Source organism: Vanacampus margaritifer, chromosome 12 (genome assembly GCF_051991255.1).
Source record: "Vanacampus margaritifer isolate UIUO_Vmar chromosome 12, RoL_Vmar_1.0, whole genome shotgun sequence".
Classification (NCBI taxonomy): domain Eukaryota; kingdom Metazoa; phylum Chordata; class Actinopteri; order Syngnathiformes; family Syngnathidae; genus Vanacampus; species Vanacampus margaritifer.
In genome coordinates, this window is record NC_135443.1 from 5,672,320 (window position 1) to 5,693,873 (window position 21,554).

The 21,554-nt window shown below is 39.1% G+C and overlaps 1 protein-coding gene across 3 annotated transcripts in view; it reads right to left on the reverse strand.

The window, feature by feature from the left end:
- The window catches only part of LOC144061371 (protocadherin-15-like), a 254,801-nt gene that overhangs the window by 130,745 nt on the left and 102,502 nt on the right, over nt 1–21,554 (reverse strand). For all 3 annotated transcript variants that reach the window (XM_077581760.1, XM_077581759.1, XM_077581758.1), the window contains 2 exons: nt 3,673–3,833; nt 1,345–1,500 (listed from right to left, as the gene is read on the reverse strand). In XM_077581760.1, the coding sequence (XP_077437886.1) occupies nt 1,345–1,500; nt 3,673–3,833 (317 nt within the window). The remainder of the gene's footprint in view (nt 1–1,344; nt 1,501–3,672; nt 3,834–21,554) is intronic.

Below are 21,554 nucleotides of genomic sequence, written 5' to 3' on the forward strand. Positions count from 1 at the left end.
TTGAAGTCGCATTTACGTTAATAACAGTTGCAGGCTGTTCCTCATTTTAATTGGACTTCTAAAAAGCAATTATAAAGTCTCTTTGCACTACAGGGGTGCAAACGTGAAAGAACAATATGAAGACATATGAGCGTTTAGGACTTGAAAGAGTTGGGATAGTGAAGTAGCCGCAAACTTTAGGGTCCATCTTCACATGATGATTTGATTGTAAAGTTCAAAAAATGTTCAAAGATTCTTTGAAAAATGTTTGCAACCATTAAAACTGTTTGCAACTAGCTGTGACCTTCAAGTCCGCTCTAGAGGTGGCAAATCCAGGTCCAGAATGTACTGCCACAGTTTGGCTTTAGCCGCATCATGGGTGCTAGATAGCTAGCTCTCTAGCTAGCTCCCATGCTGCCACAGTTTGGCTTTGGCCGCACCATGGGTGCTAGCTAGCTAGCTCTCTAGCTAGCTCCCATGCTGCCACAGTTTGGCTTTAGCCGCACCATGGCTGCTAGCTAGCTAGCTCTCTAGCTAGCTCCCATGCTGCCACAGTTTGGCTTTAGCCGCACCATGGGTGCTAGCTAGCTAGCTCTCAAGCGAAGCTCCCATGCTGCCACAGTTTGGCTTTGGCCGCACCATGGGTGCTAGCTAGCTAGCTCTCTAGCTAGCTCCCATGCTGCCACAGTTTGGCTTTAGCCGCACCATGGGTGCTAGCTAGCTAGCTCTCTAGTTAGCTCCCATGCTGCCACAGTTTGGCTTTGGCCGCACCATGGGTGCTAGCTAGCTAAGCTCTCTAGCTAGCTCCCATGCTGCCACAGTTTGGCTTTAGCCGCACCATGGGTGCTAGCTAGCTAGCTCTCTAGCTAGCTCCCATGCTGCCACAGTTTGGCTTTAGCCGCACCATGGGTGCTAGCTAGCTAGCTCTCTAGCTAGCTCCCATGCTGCCACAGTTTGGCTTTAGCCGCACCATGGGTGCTAGCTAGCTAGCTCTCTAGCTAGCTCCCATGCTGCCACAGTTTGGCTTTAGCCGCACCATGGGTGCTAGCTAGCTAGCTCTCAAGCGAAGCTCCCATGCTGCCACAGTTTGGCTTTGGCCGCACCATGGGTGCTAGCTAGCTAGCTAGCTCTCTAGCTAGCTCCCATGCTGCCACAGTTTGGCTTTAGCCGCACCATGGGTGCTAGCTAGCTAGCTCTCTAGCTAGCTCCCATGCTGCCACAGTTTGGCTTTAGCCGCACCATGGGTGCTAGCTAGCTAGCTCTCTAGCTAGATCCCATGGTTTTACTTTCTGGACCTGCATTCGCCACCTCTGGTCAGCTCAGTGTGATGCGTAAAGACAATTTATTGTACCACGCCGTCCTTACCTCGTTGATCGCCACATAGTAGCGTGGATGCTGAAAACGCGGCGTGTTGTCATTCCGGTCCCTGACGACGATCCGGACCTCGTGCAGGATAACGGTACCCACCAGCTCATTGGTGCACTGGACTTGAACCACGATGGTGGTGATGTAGTTGGGAGGCTGAAATGCGTTGGTGGAAAAAACAGAGTCAATTTGTGCCAGTGTTGTGTATTATTATTTGTTTATTATCGTCTCGCAGTAGCCTCGGGTTATCAAAAGCGAATATGCAACTTCCTTTTATTTTTAAAGCAGGCATATTCCTAAGTGCAGTCTTTCCATGTGAGCGCCGTAGTAGGTGTAACCTTATTGTCTTGTTGTCAAATGTCTGCATCCATTTGCTCATTAGTACCAATTTCATCAAAATTGCCTGCTCTCTGCCCGAACAACACCAATTGTGACATTTCAGTGAGGCAGCCATTTATTAAATTGTCAAGCACGGCAAACAAATTATTCTTTTTCTTCTTTGTTTTGTATTTTCAGTACGCTTGTGCAGCCTTTTTTTTTTTTAATACAGCAGTACCTTGGCTACAAATGTCATTCGTTGGATGGCTTTATAGCTCTTATCAACTCTTTCTGCTACAGTACTGTATAGTGCATATTGCTCATACTGCTTTGCTCATGTGTTTTTATGATTAAGATATATTTCCATGACTAAAAAAAAAAAAAAACATTGAGCAAAAATAATTACACACAAAAAAAATCTAAATCTGTACTATTTATATTGACTGTCCATGAACGACAGCACAGGAATGACAGAAAGCCACCACTGATTCCCGAACATTTTTTTTAATCTCGTGATTGACATTCTTACACACTGGCTGTCGCAGATAATTGCTTTTTCCCCAGTTGACCATCTAGGTATAAAGGCTTTAATTAGTGCTAAATTGCTGATCGCTAATTGAGCCTATCAAGCATGTCAAGTTTGATTTATGACCTCTCTTATCTGTCCGTTCACGATAAGCAGGAAAGATGGATGCGGGCATGCAAAAGGATTCAAAAACAGAAAAAGGAAATGAGGCGCTCATGTTGCGATTTACTCCTTTTTGCAAATACTGTGAAGCAAAGTCTGACTAAAGTTTTGTTAAAAAAAACTCAAAATTAAATAATATTTTATATTTACAACAGCGTATTAGGGCCACGTATAAATATATTTTTTTAAGAGTGTGGTGGCAACATGCCGAGAATTTTTTTTTGCAAATTTGCCACTTTATAAAATGATCAAGCATTTAAGTAAATTTCTTAACATGTATATTTATTTATACATTTATGTTTCCACAATTATTAGTTACACATTCATACATTTTTGTTGTTGTTTTTTTTGTGTCGAATCTGCTGCTCTCCGTCATTCACTTGCATTTACCTAAAGAATGCTAGCTTCTGATTGGTTAGTGTTAGTCAGCTGATAGGGGATCAGGAAGTGTTGTGACTCTAGCTGCCGTGTATGACGAATAAAGGTTCAATTAAGAATGAATCTGTCTCCATCCTGCCTTTTCATTTTATAAACAGTGTCCCATTAACCACCAACAAATCCTCACATATACGCTACTTGTATTTCTCGTATGTTTTTGAGGGTTTTTTTTTTTTGGAATATTGGCCCCACCCTCTAAATTTTTTTATTTATACATGGACCTAATACGCCGTTGTAGATATTATCATACCATAAAAGAAATGTTAAACAAATCCATCAGGCTGCAATTATTACATCAGCTCTTCTGAATGCCATTTATTCTAAGAAAGCATGTTTTTTTTTTTAATTGAATAAAAAAATGTTGAGATCTCAAGTACTAACACAATTTTTTTTAATGTGTTTCGTGATCTGTGGTCTGGAAAAACCAAACCAAACCAAAACAAATAATAATTGACTATGAAACCAATGTATCCTCCAGCGTGTTCCTCTTAAGCATGGCCAGCACATAAAAAAAAAAAACACAAGCCAATTTAAGGCCACGAGCCTGTGTGGCTAATAATTTCCACTTAATCTATTCTTAATTTTAGTAGCTCCCCTCTATTTTCAGGGTTTAAGAATTAATGACCTCAATAAAGAACAGGCTAGAGTTACGATGAATATAAAAATAAATGTGTGTTTATAAAGCTTTAATCACCAACCATAAGAGCGCTAACCTCAGGGCACAAAGAGGCCAATGCTTCTATATGGCAAATGAACCTAAACCAGAGACGCTTCTTATTTACATACTAGAGGCAAATGTATTTATGCAAAAAAATAAAAATAAAGTAAACGCTGGGTCCATTTGAATTTCCTGGCCAGCAGACGAATGCAACGTGCATACTTACATCTCTGTCCAGAACGCGACCGGTGCTGTTGAGGTAGAGCCTCTGTCGTGTTGGATCCAGTATCACCCAGTAGTCGTAGTTGTCCAGTAAAGTCAGCGAGATGGTTCTGCCCGGGTCCTGGGCGCGGCCGTTTATCTGCATGTTTTCCACCAGAACCGTGCCTGAAAACAAGATTGGTTGAAATTCAGTATATGGATCAGCCGGAGCCATTTACTGACTCGGGGGAGGCGTTTTCATAACATTAGATGTTACCCAAATTTACAGTATTTGTGGGCCGGGAAATGACATTCCGATCTCCGTCAAGAATCATTCAAACCCTAACCCAGAAAAAAATTATATATATTTTTTTAATTAAAAAAAAAAAAATATATATATATATATATATATATATATATATATATATATATATATAAGAATCATTCAAACACACTTCAATGACACAGATTACTACTTTCCTATTAGCCAGGGCTTTGATGCCTTCTTCCGGAACCTTAAAATCTTACAGAGAACAAATTAAAAACACTTCGAGGCGAATTTGTGAAAAGCGAACCACCAGTTCACTGTATGGCAAAATGCCGTAAAATGAAACTAGAGTTTAAAACTAAACACAATTTGGGAGAAATGAAGTGAAATGACGCACACTGGCCAGAACAAATAAGTATATCAATGCAACATAAACATGCACTCACACAACATTGTGGAACAAGCACATAAAAGTGTCTACTGGAATGCCCAATGTCATCACGAAAGATGGCAGCAAACCACCATTTTTGTCTAAATAAAGCTCCTCAAAAACACTTAGCCACAAGATAGCATCAAAGCACTCATTTTGCTCAAATGAAGCACTATCTTACACATACAGTAGTAGTACCTTGGCACTAAATGCCACAAGATGGCGGCAAAGCACTACTTTTGTTGACGTGAAGCTCCTCAACTCACTTCAACATAGTTCCTTGGCAACAAGATGGCGGCAAAGCACTACTGTTGTCTAAATAAAGCTCCTCAAAGTCACTTGGCCACAAGATAGCATCAAAGCACTCATTTTGCTCAAATGAAGCACCATCTTACACATACAGTAGTAGTACCTTGGCACTAAATGCCACAAGATGGCGGCAAAGCACTACTTTTGTTGACGTGAAGCTCCTCAACTCACTTCAACATAGTTCCTTGGCAACAAGATGGCGGCAAAGCACTACTGTTGTCTAAATAAAGCTCCTCAAAGTCACTTGGCCACAAGATAGCATCAAAGCACTCATTTTGCTCAAATGAAGCACCATCTTACACATACAGTAGTAGTACCTTGGCACTAAATGCCACAAGATGGCGGCAAAGCACTACTTTTGTTGACATGAAGCTCCTCAACTCACTTCAACTCAGTTCCTCGGCAACAAGATGGCGGCAAAGCACTACTTTTGTTGACATGAAGCTCCTCAACTCACTTCAACACAGTTCCTCGGCAACAAGATGGCGGCAAAGCACTACTTTTGTTGACATGAAGCTCCCCAACTCACTTCAACACAGTTCCTAGGCAACAAGATGGTGGTAAAGCACTACTTTTGTTAAACGCTATTTCCCCTAAAGTACAGACACATTTGCAAATGTTAAACCATGAGTATGCATTGTAATTATAATGAGCTAATATTCTTTTCATTTCTTCCTGGTGGGAAAAGAGGGGCTTCTATTTGAGGGAAGAAAAAAAGTCATTGGCAATGTTATCCAGTTCTAAAAAAAGAATCTTGTATCCCTTTCTTATGGCCATTGTTTGTGCAAACCAAGAAGTTATTCAGCTGCATTTTAAACAATAAACTATTGTTGATGTGAAGGTGTCAGGTTTAAGGCATGTTCTGATAAAGTCGCCTTCTGCAGACAAGCCCTCTTATGCGGCCAGTAAAGATTGGCCTGAAGGCGGCCAGCACATCGGCGGCAACGGCAAACCTTGTAATTGCTATTGATTGAACCCGACCACGCTTCTTCTATGGACAGTCCTTTAACCTCCTGCTGAAGGCTGTTTATCAAAGAGCTGCTAAGTCACTTGACTTTTAAGTGGCCAGATTAGTACATTCATTAAATAACTGTGGCTTGACAGAAGCACAAGAAAACTTCCCGCAACGAGTCACTCGGATCAATGGTGAAAACTAACGCTGAAAGCTTAATTGTGGGCAAATTTTTTTAGTTCTCTGAATTCATCACATGAATAGTTAGTACTTGAGCAGGAATGCACTTTACATGACCTTGCCATGTAAACAATGGCAATATGATCACGCAATACTCGCACACCATTCAAAGAGTACGCCAGCGATCAAGCAATTATTCTTTAATCACTTGAAAATAACTCGCTCGCTATCGACTGCACATTCCTCCCATGTGAATTTGTTACACTAAAAGAGAACCAGAGATGCTAATTATTTTTGTAGTAGTAACAGCGGCACAGTACATTCAAACCTTGTTTTTTCCAGATATGGATACATTTTTCTCCATAAGGCAACTAATTCATCACTTGTGTAAATGTATTATTATTATCATTATTATTATCACCATTATTATCATTATCATTATCATTATTATTAATGTGTCTGTGTATCATCCTGGTCACTCACGGTCATTCGCAAAGGATGAATTTTGGTACCTGGACTGTTCTTAACTCTTTAGATTTAATGGCCAAGTATGTAAACACACTCAAGGAATTTGTCTAAAAATAACAATGAGAGGAACCAGTTGAGGTGGCTCGGGCATCTGGTTCGGATGCATCCTGGACGCCTTCCCTGGGGAGGTGTTCCGGGCATGTCCTACCGGCGGGAGGCCCCGGGGACGACCCAGGACACGCTGGAGAGACTCTCGGCTGTCCTGGGAACGCCTTGGGGTCCCGTCGGAGGAGCTGGCTGAAGTGGCTGGGGAGAGGGAAGTCTGGGCTTCCCTGCTAAAGCCGCTGCCCCCGCGACCCGACCCCGGATAAGCGGAAGAAGACGGACGGACGGACAACAGAGAGACAGAACAGGAAGCCTGGTAGATCACTAATTAGCGCCTTGAGTTTCTTAGATGGGGGAAAAAAAGGAAACATAAGGAAGGAGGAAGGGGGGAAAAGCCAGGCCCAATCTGTGCTCTTTAAAGGGGAGCACAGTATGGACCTGGAAAAAAAAACAGCACATGGCAAAACAATAAAGGCATGCATACATTAATTATCGAAGATTACCATCCGTGGGTGGAGGGAACAATAATTTCCGGTCAGCCTTGAGCCTTTTTTTCGCAAAGGGCATCAATCAGCAAAATTAGGAATCAATTCTTCAAGACGATTTGCCAAAGTCTCCGCGTTTTTTTTTTTAACCAATTCGTGCAAAGACCTACGAGTCGCGTCCAGTCCAGCGATTGAGCATGCATAACAGCTCTTTGGCTTCCAATAGAGCTGATCCCGTCTTAATTATTATTATTATTATTATTTTTTGATAACCCTTATCTTCATTCTAGTGGATGAATGGAAAAAAATTGAAAAATGGAGAGAGACCTTCTCTATACCTCAATATTGAATTCTTCCCAGCTCACGCTCCACAATCCAAAAAACATGTTATTTGTCTTTGATGTCGTCCCAAATGAAAGACATGTTCCTGTCCATGGAGTTGTGTTCAGTAAACACATTTTTATTTTGCAGGCTTTGATCTTGACCCATTGGGTCATCAACATACCTGAACCAGTTGCTGGCTCAGTTCCTCCAAAAGGAAGTCTTCTTCTCTTTGGGAGGACGTGATTTGCTGATCTGAGTCTGGCACACGACGCTTGATGTCAGTTGATAATATTTTACAGGCAGATTTTTTGATTAGAAATGTTGGCTAACTACTGAAATTGGCTGGGAAGCAGTCCAACCGCCTTTCACCCAAAAGATCCTATTGGATAGAAGGGAATCGAAAATGGAGGGATTTGGGCTAATAATACGCACTCCAGTGTTATACTTTAGTGCGGTCCCAAATTTCCACGAGGTGATGAAACTTTGTCCTTTCATTTTCTTTAATTACAAACAAGAGCTTATCCATTCAGGGGGTGCTTAAACGCATTTTTGCAGAGTCACTGAGACTCTCAGAGGCGGCGGCGGTCTTCGCATTACAAGTATCATCGGCCCCTGCTGCATGTTTGGTGAGAGTGATGCGATCACGGGAAGCGGCGGCATAATCATCCGTCGCACTTGGGCACCAATCTTTGAGAAATGTTTCTTGTAGAATTTAATTTGGGAGTCATAACAGCTCCCTTTTGATGTTTTCCTTATCATGATTGTAGGTTTTGTACGGAATACCACATTGAAGTCATTGACAATATTACAATGACAAATCCGAATTGGCAGGAATGTGAATTAAATTTATTTAGCGATGTTGAGTCATTCTGTTACAAAACACATTTGCAGTACGCAATGTGGGACTTATGGAGTAAGTAATGGAGTGGACTCAATATCTATCTATAATGATCTTATTAGAGCCACTTTAGATTATGAAGCACGCATAAGCATCCAAGGCCAGCAAAATTCACGGTGGGTGAATTATTAGCATTTTATTAAAGGGAAAATGTAAATCATGCAGCCATAGATCTTATTAGACTTTTTTTAGTAAATGAAAGTATTTCTGTCACTTAATATGCTGCATTACAGCTAGCTGGGAAATCATCAATATCAGCAACTGAGCATAAACGCGGGGAGGGCGTCAAACTTCTGAAATGGTGAATGTCGGTAAACGTCAAAAGATTATTGATTGGCTGTCACTAAACAGAAGGAAATATGTAAAACCTCGTAAGGAAAGTGTCCAATTTTTTTTTGCTTTTTATTAATATTAATATAAAATTATAAAGCATACGGGAAAAAAATCACTGAGTGAGCTGTAATTGCACCCAATTGCCCAAAACATGTTGAAGTTCAAAATGGCACCGTCCAAAATTTCAAAATTATTATTGTCATTATTATATGTAAGAAACTAATTTTTATAGTGCACATGAGTAAAAATGTCCAAATTTTGGCCCATTGACTCCCATTATAAATCATAATTTTTCATGTTTTTTGATGCACGGTACACCTGATGTGTTATAATGCATTTCCCGCGATTACCCAATTTGTCCCTTCACTAAACATAGAAAAAAAAAATGACTTCACAGTCATAAAAGCCATAATACACCACATGGCGCTAAAGAGCTAATTAGCATTTTTTTTGGGTTGAGCTGACTTGCGTGAGGGCTTGTGAGTAGTGTCAGAACCGCACAACACTGTTTTGCATTTTTTGCTAGCATTCAACTAAAACAACTTTTACAGTGCTCATTAAATACACAATGTTTATATCTAATTGTTTTATTTTGACAATAAGCAAACAACTGCTTGAAGTATGTTTTTAACAATTGTTCCCTACCTGCAAAACTGACACTTGTTTTGAAATGAGCCAAGGTGAGTTTGTATCAAGTTTTTGCTCACGTCAAAGCAAAAAAATAAAGAAAAAAAATGACACTTGACTTGAAAGTCAGGTCACTTGTATCTCAAGGCGCCACTGTAATTACTGTATACATTCATATTTTTAGATGAGTAAAAAATGAAAATGAAAAAGAAATGAAAGCAAACCCCACAGTGATCACGCAAATAACTTAATTTATTAAAATGTAACTAACATAAACCACTGAAAATCAGGCATTGCTTTTGAATTGGAATTCAACAGAATTATTTAAAGGGACAGTAACGTGAAAAATACACTTTTTGGAGCTTTTAGCCACGTTAAAATGCTAATTCTAAAATGCTAATTTTTGGTGAATTCCACTACAGATACTTTGACAAACTCCTACTCGGGAAGTCATTTTAATCAGCCCCACTTGGAAGAAGGTACATATGTACAGATGGTTGCCGCCAAATTGTGACGTTTTTTGTTTTGCTATTTAAAGTGGAAATAACATCAGAGTTTGATCATTGTGAGAATTTGCCATGAAAAAAAAGAAGCCCGAGTGCATGTACACAGCTGCTTTGGTTTTCTTTGTGATGCGTTTGTTAACCTCAATTATCAACATATGATTTCTTCATCCAGCCTTTATGCCCGAATAACCTCACGCAGCAAAAACATGCGAACCAACTGTCAAGGGTCCACACTCTGTAATGTGCAGCATTGCTGGAATCTAATTGCGTATTACACCCACGGCCAAATTAAGATCTGTTGTCTTAAAGCCATCTAAGCCTTCCAAATGCTTAATTGGATGTAATTTGCTTTGATATATTTTGACAAGATGCAACATATGTGTGGTGTGTCTTTTCGCCAACAAACATCATTCGTTTCATTCCGTACAAAGCTCTCCAAGAAATGTGCTGAAAGACGCCTTTTTTTTTTTTAAATCATTTTGCCCTCCATTAATATGGTCGTCATGGGTACGCACGCACATGCTCCAGCGCGGCCCAGAGCAGATTTTTTTTTGTCAATGCAAGACTTGAAAATTAACACCGCCATCCTCTGAAAGTGGGTTAATATCAGCCTGGGCGACACAATCAACTTTTCCGCGTCAGACTAGCAGCCGGCTAATTTGGTTTTGGGAATTGTCTACAATGGCCAGATTGCTAACGTCTTTTCCTGAATCCAAAGTCATATATAACAGGAGCCCACAGAGCATTACACTTATCTGCCTTGTGACTTGCATTAATGTGCAAAGAAACATTAACTCATTCACTCTCAGACATTTTCACTGAAGCAACCCCCTTCGCTCCCGGCTGTTTTACTGGATTTTGACTGATTTGCAAAGAAAGGCCCACAGAATATTGTGTTCTATTGCTATAAAAACGTGGAACCTCCCAAAATAAAGATTAGAGTCTCTTCTTTCATTAGAAAAAAAAAGTATATTTCTATCTGTTTCCGTTTTGCAGCAATTAGCAATAGAATACAGCTAAGTGTCATCAATATTCACATTCCTGGTGAAAACACTGACAAAAAGAGCTTGTTGCAACATGGCCATGGCTGATCTCTTATACTCTGCTGCCACTTGCTGACTATTTTTCATAATAACTACCATTGCTTTAAGTTACCTCTTCTAGTCAGAAGCTGCATCAAAGCCTTATGTATGAGCTTGCAAAACAAAATAAAAAAAATTTGTAAATACGTTTTTGGAAGTGAAGGACAAAGTATTAAAAAATGCGTTTACACGTTTTTGGGTTTGAATGAGTTAAGAATGTCTGTAAAATAATTCAAAACAATGGTTGTCAATCGTTACAGTGGATATTAAATGCCCCCCCCCCCCATGTCAAATTCCAGGTTTGTGTGTGTGTGGGGGGGGGGAAGCCTACTAGAACAAATTAATTTTATTGGGGGCTACTCAGAGGCTCTTTAAATGGCTGCAGTTATGCAAGTAGTCCCATTTAGGGAAAATAAAGTTGAATAGGATAATTCTGAACACAGCCACAAAAGGGTGTGTACACTTGTGCAACCAAATTGTTTCAGTTATTTTTGACTTCACCTCTACAAAAAATTCAGAAAAAAAGAATTCGATTTTTTATACCAGAAAAAAGCTTGCATTTAAACAGGGGTGTGTAGACTTTTTATAACAATCGATACCTTTCAGTGCCTGGCTCATGGGAGCTTTGACAAGCAGTTCCAATTTCACAAATTTTACACCAAGGTGTGTCCCGTACCAGCAAGTCATGTCCTTACTACTCATCGGTGAACCTTATAATTCTGGTCATGATGGTTACAGTGCTTTATGACTTTTGGACATTTATATTGCTAGCCTTTGTTCCAAATCAGGTCACTGAGGACATACAGTATAATTTAGTGCGGACATCATTGCGACGCAGGCTTCCCTGAGCAATTTCCAAGCAAAGCACTTAAAAATACTTCAGGGGAGCAAATAAAAGTCTGTCTCGATCCATACTTTCATCTGCTTTTTGTCCTCTAAAGTCAAGTGTGTGTTGCCACTATAGAAAGAGTGTTGTTTACCTTATGGGACATTAAAGGCCTGATTTACTAAAGGTTTGTGAGTGCAAAAACAGGTGCGAACTTGATTGCTTGTTTGCACCAAGGTCACATGAGTCAAACGTGCTAAATTGACGAATAGTTCAATTTTATGTGTTTTGGGAAAGTAAATGCGAATGGTTTCATTTAGAAAGCATTCATCAAAGCTAAGACGAGTACGAATGCTGATTTTGCTTCTTCTTTTTTTTTTTTTTTAAACAGTTTCTGAAAGGCACGCGCAAACAGCATTGCTGTGAGTGAATGTGACAACGAGGCGCAGGCAAAATGGGAGACAACTGGAAGAACGGGTCTTTTCCACCCGTGCAAACATTTCGAAAATGACCTAAACAACAATTATCGTGACATACAATCAACTCCGTAATGCAATTATGGAACTTGTGAATGATCTAAGGGCTGATTTGGAGCCAATCACAAGAAGGAGTCATGCCATATCACCTATGACGACCGGCCATTGTCATGTGTCATTCTAGCGCACTGTGACGATTGTCCGGTGCTGGCCAACTCCTAGAGCAGGTTTTTGAGCAATGCCGTCCCAAGCTTAAATGCAATGGGATCGATTACTTGTCGATTAATCGATTAATTTTGACAGCTCTAAAGGCATTGATGCGGTTACTGGCTCGGCACAATAGATTCCTTTTCTGTACCTCAGTAATATGTTTGTCTTCCACTAACACTTCCAATTCCATCACATTAAACTCCATACTTAATCGCAAAACCCTCGTCAAAATGGCAGACTCAATAACTATTCCAGAGGCTGTGGAAATAACGCAAACAACAACAAAACAGGTAGTAACTGCAGTGCTCTCACTCTCAGTTCAGTGATTTCTCCATTTTAGTCATTTTTGTTTTGTTTCAAACTCTTAATTTCACTCGACGTCAAGTGAAACATACTGGAAAAATTGTTTGATATTATTGCAAACATGCATTTAAAAAAAAACGTCCTAAAAAGATTTGGTCTGGACACGGTCTCGGTTTATGTCGTTTGTTTACCACACTACTAAGGATCCATCACTGATCCTATTTACAGCACTTGTCTTAAAAGTGTGTAAAAAAAAAAAAAAAAAAAAAACTACTTTTATATGCACTCCGGTTGCCTAAAAAGTGTTTTTTTGCTTTTGTTTGTTTTAAGTACTAAACTGTTAAAAGGCATGTCAAGTGCAAGTGCTTATCGGAAAATGAGACGAGCCCTCTGAATGAGTTGTGATATAAACCATTGTCCAAATTAGGGCTTGTTGCAAAGTTATTACTTCTACGCGAGTGTAGTGAGCAGCTTTCAAGCAATAACTCTTCACGAGTAGTGTATGCATCAGACAGGAGGCTTTAATCTCGCTGTATAAACTCATAAAATCGGGACATGAGTCTTGAAAACGTAATTAAATGCTACGGCATAACATAGAAAAGGTCAGAACGGAGCAGCGGTTGTATCCGAGTCCTCTGCAGCTTCCAATTCCAATATGTCATTCTGATTTACAGCTCGGGGCGGCTCTATTGATAATAAATGTCAGACAGACTTTGTGAGTTTGCGGAGAGTTGTCTTGAAAGACATCCAAAGTATCGGAACAGGCTGTTTTGTCAGTAATAAGTCATTCGCTAGGTTGAAATCGGACACTGTGAAATCGCGAAAATCACGTGTCAGAAGGGTTTGGAAATGAACCAACCTGAGAGCAACGTAGGGTATGGAATAGACATTTGAAATTAATAATTTGAAGTCATTATATATTATACAGTATAGCACCCAACAGAGTTAATGTGTGAAAAGTATCAATATTGAATAAAAAAAAGGGACTGCCTATGCTCATCTGCATTGAAAGCAATTGTGACCGTCATGGAAAATGGAACTACCAGAACGACGGGAGGTCACTATTAGAGAATATAAAATTATGCCAATCTCAAGACATTGTTCCTACTTCTTCAATGGAATATAATCTCAGTTGGACGCCGAGATCTGAACACTCAGGTCAGATCGTTACAACCAAATATGGTGAAGCAGCATTTAGCTGCTATGCTGCACAGGGATCAAATAAGAAGCCAACAAGAGTGAGGCCAGCCTCAAACGATTTTTTTTTAGAATCAATAGCAATGATATATCCAACTTTATCCAAGGACTAGAAAGCATAGACGACTACACAAGAAGCATATTCAAAGCGTCAAACACCTTCGTGAGATTTGAATGACTGACTGAGTGCTCGGCAGTCCATTATGCTGAGATATTGCTCAAGTTTGCTTTCTGCAAGAAAATCTATTCAAATGTTTTCTTCCAAAAAAAACCCCAATATGGACAAATGTTTCAAGGTGCCACTCCCACTTGACATTTACTGTAAAACTAAACACAAATATACGTCCACATTTTTTTGTTTAACCAAACCACATGAGTGAAAGTCCGCTAGCTTTAATGCAAACGTAGATGGGCTAACAAAAAGTTTGTTACAACCCTTTAACTCCTGATATTTGAACACAAATATAACAATATTCACAGGCATAAATTCTTTATCCTCTGCAAAAAATGACCTATAATAGTGACTTACTGAGCCACTTACGTGTTGAACTCTTCTTTGTGTGTTAGGTACTAGGCCTATACTGCCCCCTATTGGCCAACTATGGATTCACCCAAATGAGACTCAGATGGAAGCAGATATCGAAACAATCTAATGTAGCCGCAGCACGGCTGTCAAAGTCTGGTAGTCATTTAGAAGATTCAATGTTTTTTCTAGTTTTATTACGAGAAAGCATTAAATAAACTGGTTATTTACGGGTGCCTGTGTGTGACTTTCCATCGAAAAACAAAAACACATTAGTCGGCTATGCTCATATGCAAATGACGCGAACCCGTTGAACATTACGTGAACGCCCTTGTCTCAAAACTATCTCGCAAATTGAATTATAGCTGGTGCACTAGCAATTATGCTGACCATTTATCTAAACAATACACCAATTACAGCCTTTATTTGCATATCAAACACTGACATGTTTTAAAAAAGACACCTTGCAGTAGGGCTGAACAATTAATCAAATTCAAATCAACATCACAATATAGCAGAATGCAATTTTCATAGAGCAAAGGCTGCAATTTGTTAAAAAAAGAAACAGCTTCATTTCAGTCTGTTGGCGGTCGCCTCGCTGTTGCAATAGCGCTAGCAACGAATGAAAGGGGGTTTGCAAAATTGGATGCTGAACATGAGGGACGAACTAGCTTAGCGCTAGCTAGGACAAGGCTAGTAGCAACATAGATTGATTTAAAATGGGACCAGTTAGCCAGGGTAGGCGCAGTATCCTGGAAGTTAAAGTTATTTTAAACTAAAAAGGTCAACCATACGTTACCCTCGTAACGTATTTTTTTTTTTTTTTACGACAAGTAAAATGAGCCCACATTTTTGGGGAAGTGTGATATCTAAGTTATTTCTGAATATTTCTTTACTTTACTTACTCTGTACAGTGCATCAAAAAACATGAAAAATTATGATTTATAATGGGAGTCAATGGGACAAAATTTGGACATTTTCACTCATGTGTACTATAAAAATTTGTTTCTCACATATAGTAATTTTAAAATTTAAAATGGCAAAATTGCAGTATAATTAAACACACGTATGCAACGGAGCATGCTTTAAGGGCATCCGGAGTAATATAAGTCAAGTTATTCAGAGCTATGTGGCTTTTTATTACCAAAAGGAAAACTTAAAACACAAAATGACAATGTGCGTGTCAGGAGCTTCACAGGAAAGACACTCCACCATGTTTTGAGCTCGAATCCACAAGGAGCAGGTGTTGCGTGCACTAATCCCGTTTTGTTTTTTTCAGATCCCCTCTAATTACTTATTGATGACCCAGCAATCATCATATCAGGACATGATCATACAGTTTAACATAGTGGGTGCGGCACGGGGAACCTGTTTAGCATCTAATGAGACATCTGCGTGAAATTATAGGAAACGCGATGAACAGCGTGTCATGCTCGCTGCCACACACACACAAATTATCATTTTCTGTTTTTTTTTCCCCCCTCTGCGAACATTTCTCTCCATGCACTTTGCAAATGAAGCACACAAGAGCTTGTTTTGCGGCGCAAAAGAAAATTCGCCACTTGGGTGAGTGCAGCATCCAGATGGCTGCTCTCCACCTTGTTTTTGCAATACACTTCAGAAAAATAGAAACAACCCAAGTTCCGTAAATGAAAAACCTTATCGCCTTATGCAAAAGTTCCCAGTGTGATTAAATGGGGCATGTTTTATTTTACAGTATACCAATAAACACGGCCATGCTCCTAATAAAATATTATTTTGAAGGTTATAAACAGCCAGTGGTGTTTAATTTTTTTAATGCGGTATCTTTACACATATTTAAATAAATAATTAAATTTCACTCTGCATTGTTGCGTTTTGACTTTTTCACCTCAGTGGCATTACAAAAGATGCTTGTTTATGCAAAGCTATACTGAACTATTCCATGCATCCGTTGGCTTCCGTGCTAGCAACTACTTTGACTGACAGAAATGAAATTGATGAAAATATATATACTCGTGTCTTGTAGACTTTTTGAGTCGCTACAAGGTTGTTTTTTATAATGAATGCAGAAAAGTGAAAGAACATATGCCATTAGGAGCTTATACTGTAAGTATCTATCTTAAAGTGAACATGAACAAAAAACTTCTTTTTTTTTGAGCAACCTCAATCTTTTTTGTGTTTGTTTTTACATTTTACTGACAAGATTCATGCCGAGTATAAGCGACCAATTTCTACAAGGAAACGTTGCTAAAAGACAAAATAAAATATAACAAATATATATATATATTTTTAAATAGAATTTATTCAATGGTTCCATTGAAATGAATGGAAATGACATTCATCTGTTCCAGCAAGAATTTGTGCGTCTCCTTTTGATGTGCACAAGTTGGCCACCTGGGGGCAGTATGATAAAAAGAGATGGAAGTAGATACGAACACAACAAAGATCTGTAGTTGCAGTAATATTACCCATTCTTTGCAGAGGATAAAGAAAATACACCTGGGAGTACTTTTGTCTTGTTTGGTAGCATAAACCCAAGTGGACTTTACCCAAGTAAGGCAAAGCTATGTTGTCGTTTTAAATAGTTGTACACATGACTCTCTTCACCGTATGTTTAGTTTGACTGGAAACTTGAACAGGGAGTGGCATTAAACAGCTTGAAGCCGTTTTTGTTTTTTTCGGGACCGCTGCTTGTTGCGAGTGCATGTCGGTGTAATTGAGGTAGATTGGCCTAAAAATGGAGGTCAAAGCAGCCAATTACGATTTGCTGCCATGTATTTTCTGAGCACCCGCAGCAAAATTACATGTTTGGTTTGCTTGGATTGACTCCCACTGGTTTAAATACAAATAACATCAACATTGCTCCAATGGATACAATGACAATTCTTTTCCTTATTTAATGGTCTGAGCAGCCCTAATGTACCATATTCAGACTATAATTAAAGACGACATATTATGGAAAATTGACTTTTTAATTGTTTGAATACAAATAGTTGGGTCTCTGGGGTGCTTGGCCACCTCTGAAGTGTGAAATTGCACAAAGTAAATCTTTTGTTAGCCGGCCTTTCGCAAAATGTGTCAGTAATCGAGCTTCTCGGAATTTACATAATATCATTAAATAACATTAGCTAACATTATCAACGTTAGCATTTTTTTTTTAAATCAGTGAAGTCCTGTCTCCACGAGTGAAAATATGAATGATGTTTTCACTTTTCTTTTCAGACCGGGATGCTCGAGAACACTCACCTCACCGCCTTTGCACCTTGTCGGTATGGTAACAAAAGCCACACCTGGGATTGGTCGCTGTTTGAGACGTTGCACGAGACAGACCGCTCCTCAAAAATGACTAATTAGAGGTCAAGTGTGCTATAATTTTAAATTCTTGGGGAATTTTGATGAGAGCATGTCAGACATTTTAGTAAGGCATTTGGCAAAAATAAACTTTACTTTAAGGCCAGCACGTACTAGATATGCATTTTTTTAGGCCGATGCCGATTTTTGGCAGAAAAAAATATCAACTACTGATTAATCTACTGATTGTTTAAAAATATATATTTAATGCATACAATTATCCCCCCCCCCCCCCCCCCGCCCCTCACCCAATTCCATTGAATGGGATCCTCCCTTCGCTTTTAGCATTAGCCCTAGGCTAGCGATGTTTTAAAAACGAAGCATGTTTTGTAATTAAATAGACAGTGGATGTAATTCTTATCATCGAGTGTTTAGTTTTACAGTTAACACTAACTGGGGTGTCATTAAACAGCTTAAAGGGCGCTTAGGGACAACAGAATAACCAGAATAACATACGCTACACACTTGCTAGTTGCTAATGCTACGCGAGCAAAATGGTGCATTCAGGGTACTTTCACAGTATTGGAAACTTTGGTTTTCTTCTATGATAACGTTTTAAGGGGAAAATAATTGGCCATTTGACTCAATTGGCCGATGTTTGAAGGGCAATAATCGGCGGCCGATTAATCGGGTCATAGCACATACTACAATAAAGTGCAATTCTACATCCACTACAGTAGATGGCAGTGGCGCTCTCATTGTCAGAGAATGCGCAGGGAGTATAAATAATGTTGATAAATTTGTTCAGCAGATTTATATTTTGTTTTCTTTAATGTTAATGAGGATACGTTATGCGGGGGGTGTATTTATAAAAAAAATGATGGACAAATTATACTATTTATAGTCGCAGCGGAGAGAATAAATGGTTAAGATAAGGTCAGTTGAGATCAAACTGCATCATACACGGTTGCGACGCCGTCCTTGTGACATTTCATTTACGAATCACAAGGGAAAAGAATGTCCGGATTACGTCAGCGGGTTTGGTAAACACTCTTGTAATAGAAAAGATCAACTCTGGCCGTAGCAATAAGCATCGAGATGAAGCTTAACAGTGTAGGTGACTGAATTAAATTGAAGAGAGGATAATGAGTCCATAGCGACGGAGATCTGCGCTGGCTCGGGCTGGCTCATCTCATTAATTGTTTAAACCGGTTAGATTTCAGAGCCGCCTTGAGACCTTTGAATCCTCAAGGCAAACCGGCGGCCACATGCTATTTTTTTGCTATGGAGAAAAAATACAGCCCTTTTAATACAGGTTGCTAGGTAATAACGATCCGCCTTTCAGCTCAGCGCGACCTATTAATGGCACAAGGCTGCTCTTAACTCCGGGCTCTCCCAAGTGAAGCGGTCCAGAATGATGGCGATCGCGTTCTGGTTTACGGGATTCTCCAGGCGGACTTTTGGGTCAAGTTGGGAGACGAGCCGTTTTCCTCAAAAGAGTGTTTTTTGCTGCCACACAGTTGATTGGCTAGAGTACTTTAAGGTGCTGTTGTATGAGTTGCTATTGACAAGATGACTCAAAAGTCTCCTTTTACCCAATTCTTCAGATTAGATTTAACTCGTTCACTGCCATTGACGGCTATTGACGTCAAAAATTCATTTGAACTATTTCTATTAGTTTAACATTTTTTCCACTTTTGTTAACAAGAGTATGAAAACCTTTTTTTTTTTTTTTTTTTTTTACATTTAGAACAGATATAAAATTTATAATTAACCGAGAGTTAACCATTGAAGTCATGCGATTAATTACAATTAAAAAATTAGGAGCGGCGGGCGATTAAAATCGTAATTAATTGCATGACTTTATGAGTTAACTCACGATTAATCACAAATCTGTTCTAAATGTATAATAAAAAAAAATTCTAGGTTTTCATACTCTTGTTAACAAAAGTGGAAAAAAATGGGAAACCAATAGAAATAGTTCAAATGAATTTTTGACGTCTATAACCGTCAATGGCAGTGAATGAGTTAACATTATTTTTATTGCACAGTAACAGTACTGAGACAAGAAAATGCAGTTTAGCTTCCATCCAGAAGTGCAAATAGAGTAGCAAGTGCAGTATATGTATCATCTGGCCGAGCTTAACACTTTTTTTGTAAGCATATTATTGGCATTTGGTTCATCAATTGACATCTGAGCAGCGTTGCCAAATGCTGCCACGAAATTATTCTGTCCCCGACTGCAGTTCGGCGCCAGTTTAAGAAGCTTTATGTCTGTAGTACAATTTACACTATCCATGTAAAGTTTCTCGCAACGGAATCTGTCCCTGCAGCAGAAGTCCCGCTACTACTACCACTGATGAAAACATCGAACTCCTAGAGAAGGCGTTTTACGCAAAGTCAGGGAAAGTCTATCTGCACTGGAACGCAGCATCTATTAAAACTTGATTCAGTGGGTTCTTCTTTTATTTTTATTTTATTTTTTACTTTACATGCAATTAAAAACGTTTTTAAATAACATTAACATTACTAACCACTCATGCGGTAAACAACAGAATTCAGACATGGCATTACAAGTTCATTTGTGAGTAAATTAAGGCAAAATAATCATTATTGTGTTCACACATATGTTAATCCTATACTTTAAACTCATTATTATTATTATGGCCATTTTTTGGCATCTATCTACTTCCACATAATTCATCCGATTCTTGTCATTCCAGTTTTAACATATTCATGCCATTCTAGGTTCCATTTTTTGTATTCCACATATTCACACCTTACCCACAATTCCCGATTTTGTACCTTAATTTCCCCCCATTCATTCCTAATGAAAGATTCAACATTTCACATTTATCTCATTTTCAAAGTCACATTCAAAACATTCAACTGCTCCATTTCACTTCTCTATTGATTATTTAATCGATTAATCTGATTTATTTTTAATTAGCCGATTCCCTACTTGATTCTTCATAATCGACCCCCCTTTTTTCCTGCTATAATTTCTTCATTTATTCACCGATTTAAACCGTTCTAAGTTTCAACTGTTCAACCATTCAATATCATTCCACAGTTTTCATTCAGCCTTCACACTCAATTTCTAAAAAAAAAAATTGCATTTTCTAGTTCATATTTTGGTGACATGATGTTTGGTGGTTTACTATGTGATTTTTCAAATGTAAAATGGATGCCTTGGCTCAATAAATGTGAGGAAACACTGCTTTGGACAACAACAGCCTGCCCAGGAAGTGTTTGTTCTAGTAGGTGTTCCCTTTTCACGATGCACTCATTCATCAGCACAGTGAATCCATCCTGGCACATACAGCAAATAAAAAGAGCACTAAATTGACTCCTCTTGAATAAAGGCCTTTGGCAGCGATTATTACTCGTTTCCTATATGCGAGCGTGTACACTCCAGGCAACAGTTGGTACAAATCACAAATTTGCCAAGACAAGATAAAAGCCGGGCGAAAGCGCTCTTGCTGATAGCGACGCTAACTTGCGCTTTGCATCAAAGCAGATGATACATTTCATCCAGACACTCCCACTGCTGACATCCACAGCTCTTATCCGTTAAACCTCCAATCTAATTAACCGCGTCAAATTTATCTGGTGGGCCGAATAAACAAAAAGGAACCTATAGAAGGCAGTCAGGCTTTATGTGCTTACCTGAAGCGGAGGCTTAGATAAATTCAACATAGCATGCTTCATTTGAACTTCTCGACAGCGATATTCCCTTGTGACTACTCAGACTTTCTCTGAAGTAGAAAAAAAAAAAAACACCCCGGATCAAAACAAGCAATAAAACAAAAAAAGTTAAAGGGTGGGAAAAAGAACAAGAAAATGTCTCAGTTCTCAAAGCGTGTGTCAAACTTTGTTGCTGTTTTTTTGAAAGAATCAAACAGAATTTCATCACAGACAACTGTTGATAAAAAATTTTTAAAAAACTAACTAAAGTGTTCTGACAGGTGGAAGTGAACAACAAACTTCGCTTGACTTGTTTCTCCGAGTAAAGTCAAATGTATTCTGTGAAGTGCCCAGGGGAGTCAGAGTGCATGTTTATTTATTTTAAGGACAGAACCCAGTAAGCAGAAAATGAAAAATGCATGCTAGGACTAAAATCGGTTGTTCA